The sequence below is a fragment of the Catharus ustulatus genome, chromosome 12, assembly GCF_009819885.2.
Source record: "Catharus ustulatus isolate bCatUst1 chromosome 12, bCatUst1.pri.v2, whole genome shotgun sequence".
In the NCBI taxonomy this organism is placed as follows: Eukaryota; Metazoa; Chordata; class Aves; order Passeriformes; family Turdidae; genus Catharus; species Catharus ustulatus.
The window spans coordinates 2,579,125-2,598,613 of NC_046232.1; the positions used below are offsets into that span (position 1 = coordinate 2,579,125).

At 52.3% G+C, this 19,489-nt stretch overlaps 2 protein-coding genes across 4 annotated transcripts in view; one reads left to right on the forward strand and one right to left on the reverse strand.

Moving 5' to 3' along the window:
• The first annotated feature begins 2,176 nt into the window (after positions 1 to 2,176).
• OAZ2 (ornithine decarboxylase antizyme 2) lies at positions 2,177 to 14,806 on the forward strand. Its single transcript, XM_033070997.1, is given in 6 exon segments — positions 2,177 to 2,316; positions 5,500 to 5,575; positions 5,577 to 5,657; positions 10,295 to 10,470; positions 12,243 to 12,328; positions 14,064 to 14,806. Coding segments are annotated over 6 exon segments (573 nt in total). The 5' UTR covers positions 2,177 to 2,296; the 3' UTR covers positions 14,198 to 14,806.
• A 2,348-nt stretch (positions 14,807 to 17,154) lies between these two features.
• The window catches only part of ZNF609 (zinc finger protein 609), a 49,328-nt gene continuing 46,993 nt past the window's right edge, over positions 17,155 to 19,489 (reverse strand). For 2 of the 3 annotated variants that reach the window (XM_033070992.2, XM_042779685.1), the window contains 3 exons: positions 18,839 to 19,055; positions 18,645 to 18,714; positions 17,155 to 18,504 (listed from right to left, as the gene is read on the reverse strand). In XM_033070992.2, the coding sequence (XP_032926883.1) occupies positions 18,498 to 18,504; positions 18,645 to 18,714; positions 18,839 to 19,055 (294 nt within the window). In that variant the 3' untranslated portion in view covers positions 17,155 to 18,497. Of the gene's footprint in view, positions 18,505 to 18,635; positions 18,715 to 18,838; positions 19,056 to 19,489 lie in introns of all 3 variants that reach the window. The other variant, XM_033070993.2, reaches the window with a different exon arrangement.

The window sequence follows — 19,489 nt, forward strand, 5'->3', positions numbered from 1 at the left end:
TCACAGGGCAGGGAAAGAGAAAACCAGGAGCATTGCAGGCAGTGTGGCCAGGTGACAGTGACAAGGGTGAGGACAGGCAGGACCTGAGTCCAAGCAAGTTGTTTTTTGTTCTGTGAAAAACCTCCCTGCCCAGGGGCATGAGAGCTCAGGGGAGCTCCAGCCGTGCACAGAACACCCACAGCAGCTCCGTGCAGGGAACAGCCTTGCATGGCCAAGAACAGCTGGCCTCTGCTGGCACTGTGACCCCAAAACTGTGATGTAAGGGCCTGTCTCGATGCCAAACCCCAGGCAGAGCAGGAATGGTGAGCCCATTGCTCCCAGCAGGGCTCTTGGTGCTCTCTCCTCTGCACTCAGAGGACACTGAGGCACACAGCACGCAACATGATGGGGTGCTCCCAGGGTTTGGCACTGAGGCAGGGGCTATTTCTTGAGGGCGATGCCCCTCTTTGGCCTCCATCCTCATGGCTTGTCAGGACACCTCTCAATGCACCCAGCACCCTCCCCAAAAGGGGCTCATGGGCACAGACCCCTAAACCAGCAGTGGCAAAGCACTGGAGAGCCATAAGCAGCACCAGACACCTTGTGTTTCATACACTCTCCTCCTCAGCACAGATGGGGACACAGAGTGACACGCAACAAAAAATAAAAACCCTTCCCAGGGAGATGCAAAAATAATACTATGTACATTCCAGCTTCCCAAACAATAATCGCCTGAGAAGCCAGCACTGTGGGAAAGTCTCAGTTCAGTTTTCCTGGGCATTATAAATAGAATCAGGGCTACAAGCAGGGCTGGAAGCGCGAAGGAAGGGGGGAAAGGCCATTTAATGGGCTCTGTTTGAACTTGGGCCCTGGCTGATGTCCAGCTTTCTGCAGAACATCTGGTCCCTTCCTGCCGAGCGAGGGGCAGCAGCACTGCACTGGAACCAGGAAGCCACAGTCCAGGGCTGCCTGTTGGAGCCCAGAGCCCCTGAGCCTGCTGGGGCATCACACCTCAGGCTGCCACATACAGGAGCCCGCACTGCCACTCGAAAGCTGCCTCTGCCACGCCCAGGTGTGACACCAGGTGGGTCGGTGTGAGATTGTGCAAGACTCCAACCCTGGGGGCTGCCGTCCATAGGGACTCCAGAGTTTCTCTTCCAGAGGGCTGCTCAGTCCCTGACCTCGTGTGAAGGCTCAGCACCCACTGAGCTCTCTTGCAGGACTGAAGCCCACAAGTTCTTCCATCTGCCTGGTTCTCCAGAAGCCTCATCTTTGGCTTTATCTTTTCCCTTATGGATACACTGCTCACCAAAAGCTCCTGCAGAACACTCGCATAGGCAGCTCCACATTCTGTTATCCATGTATTCATTCTTTACTCCAGTTCCTATTTATCTGGGTTATGGCCTGTTGTATCCCAGGTCACATTTTATGTACCAGCAACATACCTTAAGCAGGATATAGAATCATCATGTCAGGGCATTGTTTGGGTTGGAAGGGACCTTAAATCCCAATTAGTTGCAACCCCTCTGCCATGGGCTGGGACACCTTCCATATCCTAGGTTGCTCCAAGCCCTGTCCAACCTGGCCTTGGACACCTCAATGCATGGGGTAGCCACAGCTTCTCTGGGCAACCTGGGTGCCAGGGTCTCACCAACCTCACAGGGAGGAATCTCTTCCCAATTTCTTACGTCTGCACCACCGGCTTCTTCTGTGTGGCTCCACCAGTGCTCAGCTACTCATTCCTCTGCCCCTGTTCCTGCCTGGGCCTTGTCGCTTCCCACAGCCCAGGCTGCCGGCCCGGGGCCAGCCGAGACCTGCCCCACAGGGCTGTGGGGGAGAATCGGGAGCTGCGAGCCCGAGGGAAGGACCGGGAGTTCGCGGGCAACACCGGGACCCTGGGAATAAACGTGAGCCCGAGGAGAGCCGGGAACCTGAGGGGAGAAGCAGGGGCCTGAGGGGAAAACGGAGACCCTGCGGAGAAGCAGAGCATAAGGAGATCCGGGAGCCCAGGGAGAACCGGCGGGCTCAGACGCGCTCCCCACGCCCCCCTCAGGGACGTAGGGGGCGCGCGCGCCCGCCCGGCCTGGTGACGTCACGCGCGCCTTTGTTGTGGGCCGCAGGTTCCCAGGCTGCCCGCGCGCCGCGGGGCGGGGCCGGGGCCGGGTGCGGGTGCGCGCGGCGCGGGGGGCGTGTCCGCGTGCGGGCCCGCGGGGTCAGTCGGAGCGCGGCGCCGAGCGGAGCGGAGGAGGGGTACGGCCGGGACACAGCCGGGCACCAGCGCCAGCAGCGACCGCAGCCGCACCGGAGCGAGCGCACGATGATAAACACCCAGGACAGGTGTGCAGCGCGCTCCCCGCGCTCCCTCGCTCCTCAGCGCGGCGGCGGCGGCGGCGGGCGGGCCCGGGGCGCGGGCCCGGGGCGCGGGCGGGCGCTGAGGCGGCGAGGAGGCCGCGGGACGTGGGGAGGTCGCTCCGCCTTTCCCCGCTTAAAATCCCCATCGAGGCGCTGCTTCCCCCTGGAGGAACCCCCGGGAGCGGATCTGGGCTCGGCGGGGCCTGAGCCCTCTCGCTGAGCAGCCCTCGCCCCGCGGGGTCCGAGCGCTCCCTCCCCGCGCCTCTCTCTGCCTGCAGGAAGGTGGCTTTTCCCGGCAGGTTGGGTGTCAGCAGGCACCAACTTGCAGGATCTGTGTATTTTTCTCAGCTGACCGATTTATTCTGTGTGTCTCTTCCTTGTTTAAGAGTCCCCAGAGTGTCGTTTTCTGCTCCTCTGTCGCCGATAAGAGCCCAGAGGATGCGTACCAAGCAGCTTCGGTTCTAGTCCGTTGCCGCTGTGGGAGATGCTTGAGCTGTGCTGTGTTCATCACATGGTTATCTACAGTTTACTCCTCAAATCGGGCTCCTGGATATAGCAATAGTAATAATAATTGTAGTTGTTATTATTCTAGTGCAGCTGCATCTCCAGAGCCTGTTCTGGAAAGGGCAGAAAGGAAAACGAACAAAACAGTCATTTCTTCAAAGTCAGGGTGCTCTGTGGATCCTTCCATCTGGTCTAAGTGTTCAAAACGAAGAAAAGCCCCAAAACACAAGGAAATGTGTTGATTTCGGCCCCTGATGTGCTCTTGGTAGTCTCAGCCTGGCTCTGTGCAAGCAGCAGTGATGATGGGGTTCTGAAGCTGCTGAGCTGCCCTTTGCATTTAGCAGGGACAGGGCACGGGGTTGGGATCGCTGGGAGCTTAGTGAGTTAAAATCACACCTGCGGGGTGAAGGCCTAACATCGATTGCCAGCTCCCCTTTCAGGCAGGTACAGATGAGCAACTTCTACTGAGTCGTTTCTCCACGGAAAGGCCCTGGTGATCTAAATGCATCTTAATTTCAATCAAGCTGCAGGAGAGCAACTTCTCCAAGGAGGGCAGACGTCAGAAGGCAACACAGGCCTAACTTTTAAGCTATAAACAGGCCTCAGGGGGAGTCGCCGTTTGCGCAAGGATGGATGAAGGGATCAGGCGTTGTTGGGTGTTTGCATTAATTTCTTCCCAGGGAGCTGAAGCACAGCTGGAGAAAGCAAAAGCCCTTTTAATCTGTGCCCCACACACACTCTCTTCTCTGAGGGTGCTGCTCTCAGAACTCTAATCCTTGGAGGGGATAGTGGTGGTGTGCAGGGACCCTGGTTTTGGTGGGGGAGGAGGGGTAGTGGAGGTGTGCAGATTTGGGCCAGAGACGTGCAGGCAGCCGCTGAAGGGGGTGATGTTTTGACTTCTGCATGTGCCAGAGGAAGTGAAACTGGGAACTGTCTTTGGCTGTTTTTTGTGAAAACTGCCTCTCTGTTTCAATTTTTTTTCCCCACAACTCCACTTCATTATCCAGTTTCTCGATTCCTTGGCCACAAGTTGGAAAGTGCTATCAATAGTACATTGTTGGCTGGAGGGTAGAGGGAGGAGGGAAGGGAATAACAAAGCTGCCAACAGCTTTCGGGGGTGGAGACAGCACAAAGTGCTTTGTCATCCTCTCGACATCCACTACTACTGAACACACACTGGCCCATTGATAGCCCAGGCACACCAGGGAGTACAGAACACACTGCTTTGCCACCAGACATCTCCTAGTGTATTTAAACTGCCTTTTCTCCAAGAGGTGCCTGCTCTAGCACATGGGAATGCTGCCCCAGAGCCCCATGTAGCAAACCTGGGGGAGGGAATAATTATGTGGAGGAAGAATATTAGTGATTCCTGTAGAAAGATGTTTTTGGTGGTAGGTGGTAAGCAGAGATCCGTGGTGAATTCTGCACTGTGCATTTGTGAGTTATGCTTTTGGCACTCAGAAATGCCAAATTTTAGTAGTTTGTTTGCATCTGGTACGGGCAAGTTACAAGGCCAGGTTGGATGGGGCTTGGAGGAGCCTGGTGTAGTGGAAGGTGTTCTTGCCTATGGCATGGGATGGAACTGGATGGGTTGTAAGGCCCCTCCCAGCCCAAACCAGTCTGATTCCATGTTTCCAGGTATCTCAGGTGGTTCTGACAGTGCAGCTCTGTATTTGGTGTTTGGATACTTAAGCCTTTCTGCCTTGTGGAGAGGGATTAGAGTGGAAAAACACTGCATTGGGAACAGCTTCAAGATGTTTCAGGACAGACGATGGTTGTCAGAACAGCTGCAGAATTTATCCACTTCAGCCTCGTTCCTCGCTCTGTGCTGATGAGAACCCTCCCTCACCGCATTGTTTTGGTGGTGCTTCCATAGCTTTGTGCTGGTGTGTTTTGTAATGGGAGCACTGGAGAGGACTCTTCCCTGCATGGCTTTTGCAGGCTGTGCTAGAGGAACATTGCTGGGCCTCAGCACAGAGCTTTTGTAGTGCTAAGAGAGGAACCAAGGCTCCAGAAGTGAAATACTTTGCTTTGATGAGCTTTCTAAAAGCCAGAGCAGGTATTAAAGCCTGTGTCCAAAGCAATTGTGGAAGACCGTGTGAAGGACTTCCAAACAAACTTGGAAACTGCAAGGGAAATGTGTTTTCTTGCTGTTCAAAGTTGCTCTGAGGGGTGAATTTGTAATTTTTAGGGTTGGCATGGAGGATGCTTGCGTGGCACTTCATGTGTTTGTGAAAATGTTGCCATGGACATTGCAGAGCATATTGAAGAACCAACCCTTTCACTTTTCCTGGGTTTGAAAATGTGAAACTTAAACCTTCTCCTCCTGGGCCCTGTTGATCTATTTGTAGGTATTTGTCTCTAGAAAATGTGCACTGATCTGGTCATGTGTTCCCAGCCATCTGTTCCTGGCAGTCTTCCAGGCCTCTCTTATTAGCATGAGGTTGCTCAGCACTCTCTCTGGGTTCCTGGCTCCAGCCCCTCCTCCATTCCTAACAAAACACTCTGGGTTCTGGTGCCACTGGGGCAGTGGGTAGTTTCAGTGTTGACATCTGGGTGCTGTGGAGGAGCAAGGATATGAATGATTTGGGGTTTGAGAAGCTGGAACCTCCGAAACGTGATCCCTGCTAATTTAACATGGTGTTCTCTCTCTTTTTCTTACAGTAGTATTTTACCTTTGAGTAACTGTCCCCAGTTGCAGTGCTGCAGGCACATTGTTCCAGGGCCTCTGTGGTGCTCCTGATGCCCCTCACCCACTGTCGAAGATCCCCGGTGGGCGAGGGGGTGGCAGGGATCCTTCTCTTTCAGCTCTGATATATAAGGTGAGAAAGATTTAACTTCTAAACATTGACCTCTACCTATGTTACAGCTGTGTTCAGTTCCTTTCACAGTCTGATGGGAATTAATGCAATGAACTCCAAGATAATAAGTGGGAGAACAGGTAATTGTTCAGGGACTGAGCTGCAGATAGGTCTCTCCTGCTTAAATATCACCTGTTTATTAAGAAATGAAAGACCATTGTGCAGCACATCATTCAATAGCCTGTCTGCAGAGGCCTGCTGCTGCTATTTTACACAGAGCCTGCATTATCAAAATGTGAAAGGGCTTCTGAAATGTCTTGCAGAGAGAGGAAGCGAGAAGCAGAAAGGTGAAGTGCAGCAAGGGAGGGGTTGAAAAGCTCCTTCCTGTGCCCTGGTCTGGAAGGTGTAGCTGTCAGGGCCTAGGAGCTGCCTGAACCAAGGTGCAGATGGGAGAGGCAGCCATCCAGCTCCCAGACAGGGCTGTTTCTAGAACATGAGCACAGGCAGGGCAAGATCTGGAAGGGTTTCTGTCTGCACACTTGCACCTGTCTCGTTTTATGTTCTTCTTCATTCCACGGGACCTTTCCTTTCAAATGAGGAGACCTGGCTGCTCCTTCCTGTAGAGTAATTGGCATTTGTGTGACATGGCTCACATCTGTCTCCTTTCTGGGACGAGGGCTACTCTTCCATTTAGATGAGGCAGACTGAATTTATGCTCACCTTGCAAATTTGTCTGTTGAGCCAGGGGTGTTGTCATAGGTGCAAGACCTGATTTTTAGTTAACCTGTGCATGGCACACAGACATTACCTGATGAAAAGATACAGACCCTTTTGGGCCACAGCTCCCAGAGTCTCCTCCTGGAGTTCCTGAGAGAATCACAGACCTCATGGTTGCTTTCAGAGTTTCCTTTGGTGAGTTTTCAGCACTTCACTCACTTGCTTCCCTTGCAAAATATCAACCTCTTGAGTGTCCAGTGACAAGGTCCCATCAGTTTAATGCTTGAGGTGAATTGTCACAGCTATTTGAGGTGTACAAACTGCAGAGAAGCAGCACGGTGTGCTTCCTGTCACAGAAAGATACAAAAATAGCTTCAGGAGGGCTCTGGACAAGTAATGAATCCCCTCTGGGTGGGGAATGGGACCCTGCAGCTGGAACTCCTGCCAGCCAGGTTTGCCAAGCCTTGTGTGTGCACCAGGTAAGGCCCAGAGGCAGAAAATGGGCTCAGCATGAAGGCGGAAGGTGGAAGGAATCATGATTTGTAGACTTTGGAGTGTTTGATTCCAGTACAGCCCTGAACTTGCACAGATTTTGGCAGTGGTGTATGGGCAGAGGGGATGTCATCCAGATAGCTGCATCCCAGAAATATGGATGAAATTCCTCCTGGAATTTTCTCCTAGTTTGTTTGACAAAACGAGCAGAATCTGTCAGAAAATCAGCCCCTTCTGTAACAAAAAAATCATGGAATAGTTTAGATTGGAAAAACCCTCTAAGGACATAGAGTTCAGCTATTCTGCCAGCACTGCCCATGTTCACCACTAACCCATGTCCCCAAGTGCCAAATCCACAGGGCTTTTAAACCCCTCCATTCTCCATTTCTCTGGGCAGCCTCTGCCAGGGCTGGACAGTTCTTTTGGTGAAAACACTTTCCCTAATATCAAACCTCCTCTGGCCTGGAAACAGTTGAGGTAATTTACTCTCATCCCATCCCTTGTTCCCTGGGAGCAGAGCACGACTCCCACCTAGCTGCACCCTCCTGTTAAGGAGTTGTAGAAAGCAAGAAGGTCCTCCATGAACCTTCTTTTCTCCAGGCTGAGCCCCCCCAGCTGCTCCTCATCAGACTTGTGCTCCAGACCCTTCCCCAACTCTGTTCCCTTCTCTGGACATGCTCCAGCCCTTCAGTGTCTGTCTTGGAATGAGGGGTCCAGAACTGACCCCAGGATTTGAGGTGTGTCAGACTTTGGAGTGGTTACAGGGCTGTGTCTGCCCCCTCAGTCGCCAGCTCAGTGCTGTAGTTACAGCAGCTGAATTTTTCAGCCAGCAACCACCAACATGACCTCGAAAGGCATCTGGATCTGAAAGCTTAAGTCCTTTTTCCAACTGTATCAGCTGTTCCAGTCCAAGGGATGACCTTTCTGAACACACCTGCCTCTGCTAGCACATGCAGCACTGCTATAAATTTGGGCTCCCTGTAAGTGTTTGCATTTTTGTGTTAAGAGACTTAAAGCTTAGCCCTCCATCCAGGGAGCTTTGCTGGAGCTGGGAATCCCACAGTGACTGGTGTGGGTGCTGTGCAGCAGAGATGTGCCCTGGCTAGCAGACTTGGCAGGAGGCTGCAGGTGTAGCACATGCCAGCAGCAGGTGCTTCCACAGCTTTCTTCATCCACTTGGCCGGGGTGGATCATGGCATCCTTCCTTCTGCCCCTGCCAACACACCATGGCCTCCCCACATCCTTCCTGGGACATCTGAGGAGCAGAGCAGGGCTGGAAAATCTTGTGCTCAGTGAAGTGGAACCAAGTGGAAGTTGGTCCTTGTGGCTTTGCATTGCTGAAATGGAGCTGGAGGGCTGGGGAGCCAGGATTTGGGCAGCTGTGTGAAATTCAGTCTGGTGGCAGGGAGTTTTGCCCACAGGAACATGGCAGGGGGATTTTGTGTGGGGATTTTTCCAGGGCGAACTTGTGTGAACAGGATTTTGCTTTGAGTAGCTCTCACAGAATTTTGGGCTGCTGTTACTGCTTCACAGGAGCAGTCCACAGAGCCTTTCTCTTCCCTGGCATCTCTGTTTGGATGCTTAGAAATATAGTGTCAGCTGCCCCAGCCAGACAGTGTAAATGTAATTCTCACTGAACCGGGGGAGCTGGTTCTGCTAATTCCTGTGGTCATGCTGCCTTTGGCTCCTGGGCTGTCACTGGAGGGGTTTCAGTGGAACAGCCTCACTGGGTTAACAGCACTGGACATAACTTTTGGTGACAAGGAAGTTCTGAACCAAATGTCTTAGAAGGATTTTCCTTCCTATGGCAGTGCTGGTCCTCCCACTCCAAGGCACACCTCCCATGTGTAAATCCCAGCCTGCTTTCCTTACCTTCCTCACCCAGTTTTAGTTTTGTGAGTGTGGGAAAAGCATGATCTGTGAGCTTTTCTGGAGAGAAGGATGTTTTCTGGAACAGAAACACTTTCTGCACTCAAACAACAGCTGTGAAGGGTTCTGTAAAGTCACTGCTGAATGATAAGCACATAAGACCCTTGGATGTGTTTCTTTTAAGAACCTCTGTATTCAGCCCTGCCTCTCTCCTGGCTCCATCACAACCACAGCTTGACCTCACTGGAGCAGCTCAGTGCATTTCTTGGTGCACTCAGTCACTCAGACTTCCTTCAAACTTGATGAATAAACTTGTTTCCTACAGGATATTTATTCTGGTGAAGTGTAAACTTGTTTTTCAGCTCAGCTTTGTGGGCTTTCAATGAAAGGCAGCTTCCTCTGCTCCGCTTTCAGAGGCCAAGCCACTCCCAATTTGCACATGGTATTACTTTGTCACCAGTGTGAATGTCCTCAGAGGCTTCTCTGTCATACAGTAGTCCAACCAAGGGGCATCTATTTTAAGACAGGAGGTAATAGGAATTAAAGCATTGGGACAGTGGCTTAAGAAGCTTGAAAGGAATTGCTGAATTAATTGCCCTGAATTAATTTTAAATAAAATATCTGGAGGCTGGACATCTGTTCACCCAATGATCCAGTGGAGTAAACTACTGCCCACCCCCCTGCTTTGGAGGGAGGGAGGGACACATGGCTCTCCAGGTGCTCTCATGACTTTGGCTATCTGCTTTACTTAGCCCTTCAAAGCTGTGCAGGTGCCTGTGAATGTGAGGGACAGGGATATACGCGCTGTCACCAAGCACAGGGGCCCGTTCAGCTTCACTGCAGTAACAGCGTTAACTCAGGGCTCTGCTTCTTCTGCTGCAGCTCATGTCACTGAAACATAGAAATCGTTACTGGGCAAGCCAAGTGCCTGCAGGAATTGTCTGAAGGAGTGGAGCTTTAACCACTGAATTGTTTTCTAGGAACTGCTGAGCTGATCCCAAGTAATCTGCATGCTTGGTATCCTCATGCCAAGGGCAGGACTGGGGAAGGATGTGTGTGTTTGTGGTCTCCAGAGAAGACCTTCTCACAAGCTTCAGATCTGCTCCAGAATTTCCCTGCACTCTGTTTTCTTCCCTTGCACCAGGAGGCAAACCATTGGTTATAAAGTCTGGGAAAGCAATTTGTGGTCACTCCTGGAACAGAAAGGTTGTGTTGGGGATGGGGGAAGCACCGAAACTGGTTGGGCTGTGGCAGCAGAAGCTCTGTGTTGGGTCCAGTTGTTTTCTTGGAAGGGCAGTTCATGAAGCACCATCAGATGTGGCTTGGAGCCTGCAGTGAGGGAATGGAATCTTCTACTCATAAATTTAATATTATATTAATATATAAAACTGCATTCCCTTAACAGGAAAACATGGCCAGAAATCACTCTGAGGGCTGAGAACTGTGTGATGTGTCACTGAGCCAGCAAAAGGGGAAGGGAAAAACATAATCCTCAGTAAAACCCAAAGACAATTTATTTGCATTTGCTCTCTTCAGTTGTCCTCCAGCTGTTCAGGACTTTACATTTTTCATTTTCTCAGGATGAGAAGATCACTGTTAGCCAAGATGTCCCAGTGCATGAAGGAAAGCCTCACATTGTCCATTTCCAGTACAAGGTCACAGAGGTGAAGACCTCCTCCTGGGATGCAGTGCTCTCAAACCAGAGCCTCTTTGTGGAAATCCCTGATGGATTATTAGCTGATGGAAGCAAAGAAGGGTAAGTTCTGGATCCCAGAGGGGCAGCCATGGCTCCTGGGGGGCAGGACTTTGCTTACATAGGTGACTGTGGATGGACATCCCATCCCTGGAAGTGTTCCAGCCAGGTTGAATGGGGCTTGGAGCAACATGATCTAGTGGCAAGTGTTCCTACCCATGGCAGGAGTTGGAATGAGATGAGTTGTAAGGTCCTTTCCAAACCAAACCATCCTGGGATTCTGTGTGTGGGGGAAATGGGCTGTGCAGTGGCAGCTCTGTTTGTGGTTTGTGCATGTTCTGCTCCCTGGTCTGCAGAGTCCCCCATAGGAATATTTTTCCTCAGTTATATTCCAGATGAGTTACCATTATTTGAGTCCCAACACTAATGAAAAACAATCAATGAGCAAAGGGAATCTTTGCATACTTATGTTATAGAAAGCCAATGAGATTTTCTGTGCTATTTTATTAAGCCTATCTTGGCAGATTTTCCTCTCTTTCAGGGAACTATAAACCCCTCCATCCTATTGATGCTCTCCTCATCAGTAGGTGGGTCTGCTTTTGGAGCATTGGCACCAGGCTCTGCCAGGAGCTCTGATTTTTCTCTTGGCAGAATCCAGTCATGTTTTGTCCAGATAGCTCTGTATGGGAAGTTTGTGTAAACGCAGCTTCCAGAGCAGCTCCTTCCTGCCAAGTCCTGTGCCAGAGGTCTCAACTGCAGTGTAGATGTGGCTTTGCTAGATTCCTCTGTAGAGCAATCAGCTCCTCCTGAATCCCTAAGCAGGCTTCATCACTTACTGACACGAGCTAATTAAGGAAAAAGCCATTGCTGGGCACCTTCAGGAAGTGGCAGTGTTGTTACTGTCTCACACTTGTCTCATTTGATTCTGAGTCCAGATAAATGTTTGTGTAGTTTCTCCAGTTGGCCCATAAATCTCTGGGCTCTCCCTGGAATGGGTCCTTTTGGGAAAGGATTTATTTGCTAGTGTCATTGTGACTTAAAGTGCAATTTTGTCAGGCTGTTTTTAGCTGGGTGAAACAGCCGAGGAGAGGCCAAAGCCATAATTAAAGTAGTTCATTAACATATTAACAGAACCCTTGCAAATTTAATCTCCTGCTCTGCGCTGACAGCTGGTTACTGAGATGTGAAGACCTGTTTGTCACTGCTCTGTCAGCGCCAGTGGTTGCAAGTGATAGCAGTTGATCGGTGTGCCACCCTGGAGGCTTGCAGAGGGATTACTGCAGCACCACTTCCATCAAGAGGTGGCAGAAATAATCCAGCTGGAAAGGCAGGAAGCAAGGATTCAGGGAGTAGCAGCTGTGCCATCCAGCCAATGTGCTCAGGAAATGGCTTTGCTTGCACACACATTCTCTGGAGATGGTTTGTTCTCCTTTTCTGCCCACCATGAGCTTGGTTCTGGGCAGTTTTCCTTTCCAGAAAGTACAGAACTCCCAGATCCCCATGTGCATTGCCAGGGAATGCAGCCTGGCCTGGGAGCAGCTGTGATATTCTGCTTCCTGCCTACGAAGGCTTCAGTCCCAAAGCACCACGGGTGGGGAGGGTGTTTGTGGCTGTGAGGACAGGAACTTATCCTGACTCGGAGCAAGGACAGCTCTTGAATGTGCAGGGCAGGAAGCCCATTGTTTTCAGCACCCATTGTTTGCTGGAAGGGGGCTGTAAACAATCTTTGTGTCTGAAAACATCCAAACAGTTGATAATTTGATAATGCTCAGAGGCTTCCTCAGGACAGGACTTCCCAAGAGCTGATGTCCTTTTGTCTTACCCCTCCTTGGCAGGTTGTCAGCACTGCTGGAGTTTGCTGAAGAAAAAATGAAAGTCAACTATGTCTTCATCTGCTTCAGAAAAAGCAGAGAAGATCGAGGTGAGGGCTGGCCCACGCTCGGGATTGCTCCTGACATCCCACACGGTGCTGCTGAAGCTGTAAAGAACTAATCCCAGGGCAAAACTCACAGGACCCTCATAGCAAGGATTGTTATGTGCATGATTCTTATGGGAATAGTTTCATGTAGAGGAAATAAGCCCTTTTTGGAGGGTAACAGTAAAGGGGTGTTGTGGTTTCTCCAGATCTGCTGGATAGGGCTTGGAGCAACCTCGTGTCGTGGAAGTTGTTCCAGCCCATGGCAGTGGGGTGCAACTCAATGAGCTTTAAGGTCCCTTCCAGTCCAAACCAGTCTGGGATTCCATGGGATTCCATTCATTTGCTTTGCTGCCCTGCCATTAAATACTCTGGTGCAAAAAGCTGCTACTAAATGATTTGGGGCAATTTTCTCATCTAGTATCAGTTAATATTCCCCTTTTGGTGAGCAGTGAAGTCTCTGTTTGGCACCAGGCTGCTGTGACATGGAAGGTGAAACCAGGGAATTATTAGATGCAAAACAAGCACTTAGAGCCTGTTGCCCTGAAATTCATCAGCTTTTTAAAGATCTCCTGGCACTTCTGTCCTTTCCAGGCTTACAGGTAATCCTGGCCATGGCTCAAGATGCTTATGGCTTTGGGGGCTGCATTAGGATCTAAAGATAGAGCAGCTGGGTGAGGGATTACAGCCCAGGGGGCTGGGGATGGACCAGGCTGGGAACATGTCACTCTAAATCCCACCAGAGTCAGGCTGTATCCTAGTGAATAATTCCAGCCCCAATTCTAATTTTACTCTGCAGCTTCATGAGCTCTCCCAGCTTCTCCGAAACGAAGGGCCTTAGTAAAGCTGAGCTGAGCCCAGGAAAATATCATCATCCCTCATTACCATGCCTGGAATAATTTCCAAATCAAGTCCTGTTATGTCACCACTAGCACTGGTTTCATAGGTGGCCCCCGCAGAGGCTGGGGACAGAGGACAGCCAGTGCCAAGGGTTGTTGGTAGGAGTTCTGGGGTGGATCCAGGTCCTTGTCTATGCAGCTGAAATTCAATACTGCCAGAAAATACCTTCAGGAGCTCCTCTGCATGGTCACTCAAGTGGAGCTGATTGCCTGAGGGTACCATAGGGATGGGATGCTGCACCAGGGTGTCACAGGTCAGAGGGCAGCCATTGCTTCAGTGACACAGGCGTGGTGCCATAAAACCGTATCTGTCTGGGCCGGGCCCACTCTGAATTCCCACATGTAACCCAAAGTGGCTTTACTGGGGTCCCACCCCGACCTGTGCAGAGCTGTCTGGAGTTTCCACTGAGCTCCAGCACCTCCTTGTGGAGACAGCAAATGTCTGCATTGTCCCAAAGCAGATTTGTCTTTGCTGCTGTCTCCTCTCTCAGTGCTCAAGGTTGATGGGGCAGGACAAAAACATATGCATCCTGCAAAGCAGGGATGTGCAGCTGGTGCAGGCAGAGAAGCAACCACTGCTGTTTCTCACAGGCAATAGAAGCAGCATTGCGGGAAAAACACGGACAAAGCTGCTCAGCTGCACAGCTAAAATCCCTTCACACTTAAGAGCAGCTGCAATGAGCACTGGAGACAAAACCCCTGCTGGAGAGAGCTGTGCTTCTCTGCATAGGAACCTCTGGATGCACTCACACGGGGTGTCTCACATACTTTGATAGTGATGGCTCAAGGGTGAGGTAAAGAGGATTATTCCTGGTAGTAACAGATCTCCTTCTCTTTGGTAGCTCCTCTCCTGAAGACATTCAGCTTCTTGGGCTTTGAGATCGTGCGGCCTGGCCACCCCGCTGTCCCATCGCGGCCAGACGTGATGTTCATGGTGTACCCCCTGGATCAGAGCTCTTCCTCTGATGAAGAATAGTTGCAGAAGGGAACTCCAGTGGGACCCTAACATGCTGTGGAGGGGAGAGAGGACCACCTCCTTTCCTGAGGAGAGGGAAGCAGAGCTTCTGTTGGACTGCAAGCGCATTTCTCATTGTTAGATTGGGCTGTATATCCCCAGAGTTGACTCTCATTGAAACATGTTGCCTAGAGAACTATCTATCACACATGTAATCATCACTAGGAAAAGGAAGATGTTTATGAACTGGCATAGGAGCTCTTCCCATGCAGCTGCATGGTGTGGGAGCCCTGAGGTCGGTACCACCTTCGGGACTCCTCCGAACCCCCATTGGTGCCTCCTGCCTGCCCAGTGTGGGCTCAGCTGGGACACAACCCATTCATTTCCCACTCAAGACCTTAAAAACAGCCTGGCTTGGTGTGGGGCACATGCAGGAGACGCTCGTCTATCCTTTAACACTACATTAAACCCCGCTGTGCAACTCCACTCCAATGCTGGTTTAACTGGCCTAACCTTTTTTTCCGAAACTTCTTGCTCTTCCAGCTTGTGTTTTATGCAGTCTTAATCCTGTTCCATGTTCCCACTACACTATCACAGCATTCAATAAAAGGGGCATTCAGATGAACTTCACACACCTGGGGCTGTTTTTTTGGGAGGAGCAGTTTCCTGACCTGCACCGTGATGGTTGGGATGTTCCAAAGAGCCAAGAAAAAAAAGCTCCTGCCTTTATCCTCTGTCCCAGGATGGATCTGGAACAACCTCAAGCCCTCATGTCTGTTTTTGCTCACCTTTCCACAGGGATGAGCTCAAGGCTTGAGATACCACCAATGGCTGTATCCAAACCGAAGGGTTTTGTTTGGGGGCAGGTGCTGGGATGCTCTCCCCAGGCTTTCCCAGGAAGGGGCCATGGGTGCTGGCAGTAGGTCATGGCTTAGTCCAGCCCTGTCCAATGCTGGAGGAGGTGCCCTGTCCCTGTACCATGGCACTGTATCCTGGCTGGCTCTGTCTGACAGCCGCATGGAAGGGGGATGTGCTTCAGGGTCATGTCCTCAGCTCTTCCTGGCCTGGCTCCTTGTGGGATTGTTCCTGTTGTGCTTTTGCCCTTCAACAGGTGATTCTGTTGGAAGCTGGACCTGAGTCATTCCATATCCACCATGGTGAGTGTTTGGTTTGGGAGAGGTGGGACTGGGATATCAGTGTGTGTGAATAAATTTGGGTCTCTTTTGCCCTCCTTCACCTCCATAGAACCAAGAGGCAAAGGAGCTCTGCTCCCTCCAGCAGGACATTAGACCCTCTATCAGTTTAAAATCAAATGGGCTGTCTTCTGAAAGAGGAGCACTCAAGAATGGGTGTTCCCTGGCTAAAACTATTGATTGCTGCTTCTAGCTTGAGAAGGGTGCAGTTTTATCCCTTCTTGTAGCTGAAGCTGCCCTCCCATGGTGCCCCAGGCTGGCACATCCCAGCTGATGGGATGGAAACCACTTTGCTCCTTCTTACTGGTAAAATTAACTGGCAAAGTGGAGGATTCTGGTCAGTGTAGGAGCTGGAGTGAGGCTGATTTGAGCTCTTTATTGTGCTGGAGATACAAAGCTGTGCCACAGCATGTGCTTCTCTGACAATTTCAAAGCCTCTCCTGCCCTGCCTCAAGTAAAGAAGGGCAAATGTGGATTTCTCAGATCACCAAATGCCTTCCAAAACACCCTCCGGAAAACCTGGAAGGTGCCTCTGATGTCCCTGGGTGCTCCCTCCTCTGTGGCAAAGCTGGAGGAGCCAAACCCTGCCTTGTGACCACCCTGTGCATCCAGTACCTCCTCTACCCTTGGGCCATGGTGCAGCACAGGGCTTTGGTGCCCAGGGGTTCAAGCCTGGGGGATTCTGCCTCCAATTAGCAGGTCTGAGTTCAGCTGCAGCACCCACCAGAGCCATGAGAGCGCAGGGCAGAAGCCTTGGGTGAATGAGCATCAGAAACCTTGTCAGATGCCCAAGATGGGGAAACCCCCTCTCCCATCCCCAAAAAGAACTGGCCACAGGTTTTGGGGATAAAGGACCAGACTGGGGGAACAGGAAGAAAAAGCAACCCTCACAGGTTTGTGATTGTCTCTTAAAAAGATTTATTCTCCCTCCTTGCCTAAATGTACAAAGGCAAGAAGAGTACAGTTTGTATATATATATATTTATATATATATATAAAAACAAAAACAAAAAAAAAAATTAAAAAAAAAACCAAGGAACTCGGTAATAATGTACACTTTACAGAAGGGCAGAGTCAGGAAGACTGAAATGAAACCCAACACAGCAACGCCAATGGAAACAAGCTATAAACACCAACGGTCTGACACCAGGGCTGGGGATGGCCCTGTGGGCAACAGCTGGCCCAGAGAACCCGGGAAATGTTGAAATGTCAAACCTCAAACCTATTCTGCATAAACTGTTCTTTCATTTAACACCTAAAGGGAGACTCAACTGGGACCCAACTAGGAAGGTGGAGAGCAGCCCCCCGACCCCCTCTGACTGCCAGCAAAGCCTGTGACACCCCCCAACACCCCCAGGCACTTCCTCTGCGCTGCTGGAGCCACTGTGGGCCCTGGCCATGCTGGGAGCCCGGCTGTGCCAGGCTGGCCAAGGCTGGAGGTAGGAACAGCCAGTGGGATACTTCTCCACAGGTGGGATGTGGGGCTCTCCAAAGCACCCCGCCCCCGCCAGTCCCTAGTCCCGTGGCTGCATGTGGCTCTGTGACGAGGGTGGGTGGGTCCATCAAACCACCCTGACCCTGCAGAGTGTGCCAGGCCACGCGGCCCTGTCTCCTTCCAAACACAACATACAGTGGAAGAAAAATGAGTCAAACAACAAGAGCAGGCTGAGGACACCGTGCTGCTGGCACCTGAGCCGGGGCCAAGAGCAGCCAACGCCTCCTTTCCAACTGGGTAGAGTGCGATGGGGAAGAAACGGGGAAAGAAAACAAAACCCAAAACAACAGCTTTCAAACAATTGCTTTTTACAGTATGTACAAAGCCCAGCAGGCAGAGCATCCCCGTACAGCGGCCCTCGAGGCCGGGTGGAACACGGACACGCACAACTGAGACTGATGGCCCCCATGTCCCCCAGCCAGGCAGTGGGAGAGGCAGGGGAAGAGCAGGGACGGCCCGGCCGCTGCAGGGCCGAGGTAGAGTGTCAGCCTGGAGAGAGCCACTCTGGGGCTGGGGGCAGAGGACCAGAAAGCCTCTGTCCTCAGAGCTGGGGAGCAGCCAGGAGTGGGGACCATCTTCCTCCAGGACCTGGAGCCCCCAGCCCTGGCACGAGGCTGGAGCGGGGACCAGCATGGCCCCACGTGCCTCTTGCAGAACCTAAGTGTGCTTGTTTCTTGCTGCGCCCTGCCTGCAGCCTGGGGAAGCCGCCCTAAAAGCAAAAGGTGGATGAAAAGGGGAGACACAGCCCCTCACAGCAGAATGTGCTGCCCCAGGGTTTGGGGGGCACTTGCCATGGTAGTGGGGCAGAGGAAAGGCTGGGATTGGCAGAGTTGCAGCTCAGAAACCAAAGCAAAAGCCACAGGCAGGAGCTTCAGGCAGGTCTGCACTGTGCACAGGCTGGGGGGCCCAGGCAGCCTGTGGGGTGACAGACGCAGCCCCCAGCTCTGTGTAGCCTGCTGCCCCCACTGAGCCCCAGCCCCCAACGGCAGAAGCTGCTTTGCTGAGATTAAGAGCTTCCCCAGCACCACTCTGGGGCCACATTGGCCACATGCTGGCGGCTCTCGCCCACTCTGTAGTTGTGGGTGCTGTGGGGTGCAGGACCAGATGAGGGACTGGGAGAGCCCCACAGCTGCCTCCAGCCAGGCTGCTATCCACCTGCTTGGCTCACACCAGCCCCCTGACACCACCAAGGCTCTGTGAGCCAGTCCTTCCTTCCATTCCTGGACTGTGGTCACACAGCAGGCTCGGCCCCATGTTCCAAGCCCCACCCCCCTCCCCACCCCCAGTCCTGTCTGAAGCAGCAGCTCACAGAGACACGGCAGGGTCCCAAATTCATCGAGAAACCTCAGTGCTTCTGTTTCCTCTTCATAGCAGGTGAGTCACCTCCACCCTGAGTGCTGGTGCTCAGTAGAATAAATATATCTGCAGGTACCAGCTCACCCACTCACCAAAGAGTCAGTGTGGAGTCAGTGTGTGTCCGACCAGGGGAGAAGACAGAGTCTGCCTCGGATCATGGCAGGAATATCAAGCAGTACAATTAACACCATTCAACTGATGTCTAAAGGAGTCTCCAGCGCTTCTTCATGTGAGCCAGTCACATGTCTTGTACAGCCCAGGCATCCCAGTGTGGTGTGTCACATCCTGCCACGACCCAAGGGCAAGTCAGCTCTCGTGAGCCCCAACGCCATGGGCAAACCCTAAACCCTTGAGGGCATCCCATGAGCGCCCAGCCCGGCCGCCCAAGTGGAGGTGCGGCAGGAGCAGAGCCTTACCGTTCTCACCTCCGGGGCGGTGGGTACAGGGAGGGAGCAGAGCCTTGCTGGCTGGCAACGATGGCTGTGGAGGAGAGACCTGGGGGGGAGAAGAGGTGTCACGAGCTGGTAGACAGGGCTGGGCACCTTGGGGACAGTGTGAGGGTCCCGCAGCCCAAGGGTGGGTACAGCTCTCCCCCAGCCCAGCCCCGCCCCACTCTCACCTGTTGCATAGGGCAGGTTGTACTGCGCTGGCAGCAGCGAGTACCCGAGGTGGTGGTGGTGGTGATGTGTCGAGAGCAGGCGCTGGGAGGGCGATGTGCGGGGCCGGTCGCTGCTCCTCTCCCCGGCACCCGCTCCCCCGACACTGCTGCAGCTCCCGCTGCCCCCCACCACCCCACAGCCACTGCGGTCCCGCTCCTGAGTTGTCTTCTCACTAATCTGGAGAGGAGAAAGCAGACACATGCTGAAGGACATGAGCAGTGACTCCAGGGCACATACCGGGATACTCTCTTTGCCCAAAAGGTTCCCATGCTGCTGATGGGAAGGGAGGTGGAATGGCCAAAAGCCATGTGGAGGATATAGGGCCTGTTTGAGGACAACTCTTTCCTCACTGTGTCCAAGCTCTGTCTCCCAGCTCAACCCAGCAGGAGCCATGGGATGGAGACAGCCCCCACATCCCACATGCCAGCTCCAGGGCTGAGGACAAGTGTCACCTGGTTGCTGCAGGGCCTGGAAAAGCCCCAGCACTGGGGCGCATGTTTGGCTGGTCCATTCAGATGATCTGTAATGTTAGAATCCATGGCTGCAGGTCTCCCACAGCAGCAGAAATAGCAAAACCACACAGCAAGCAGAGCTGCTCCCATCTCATTATA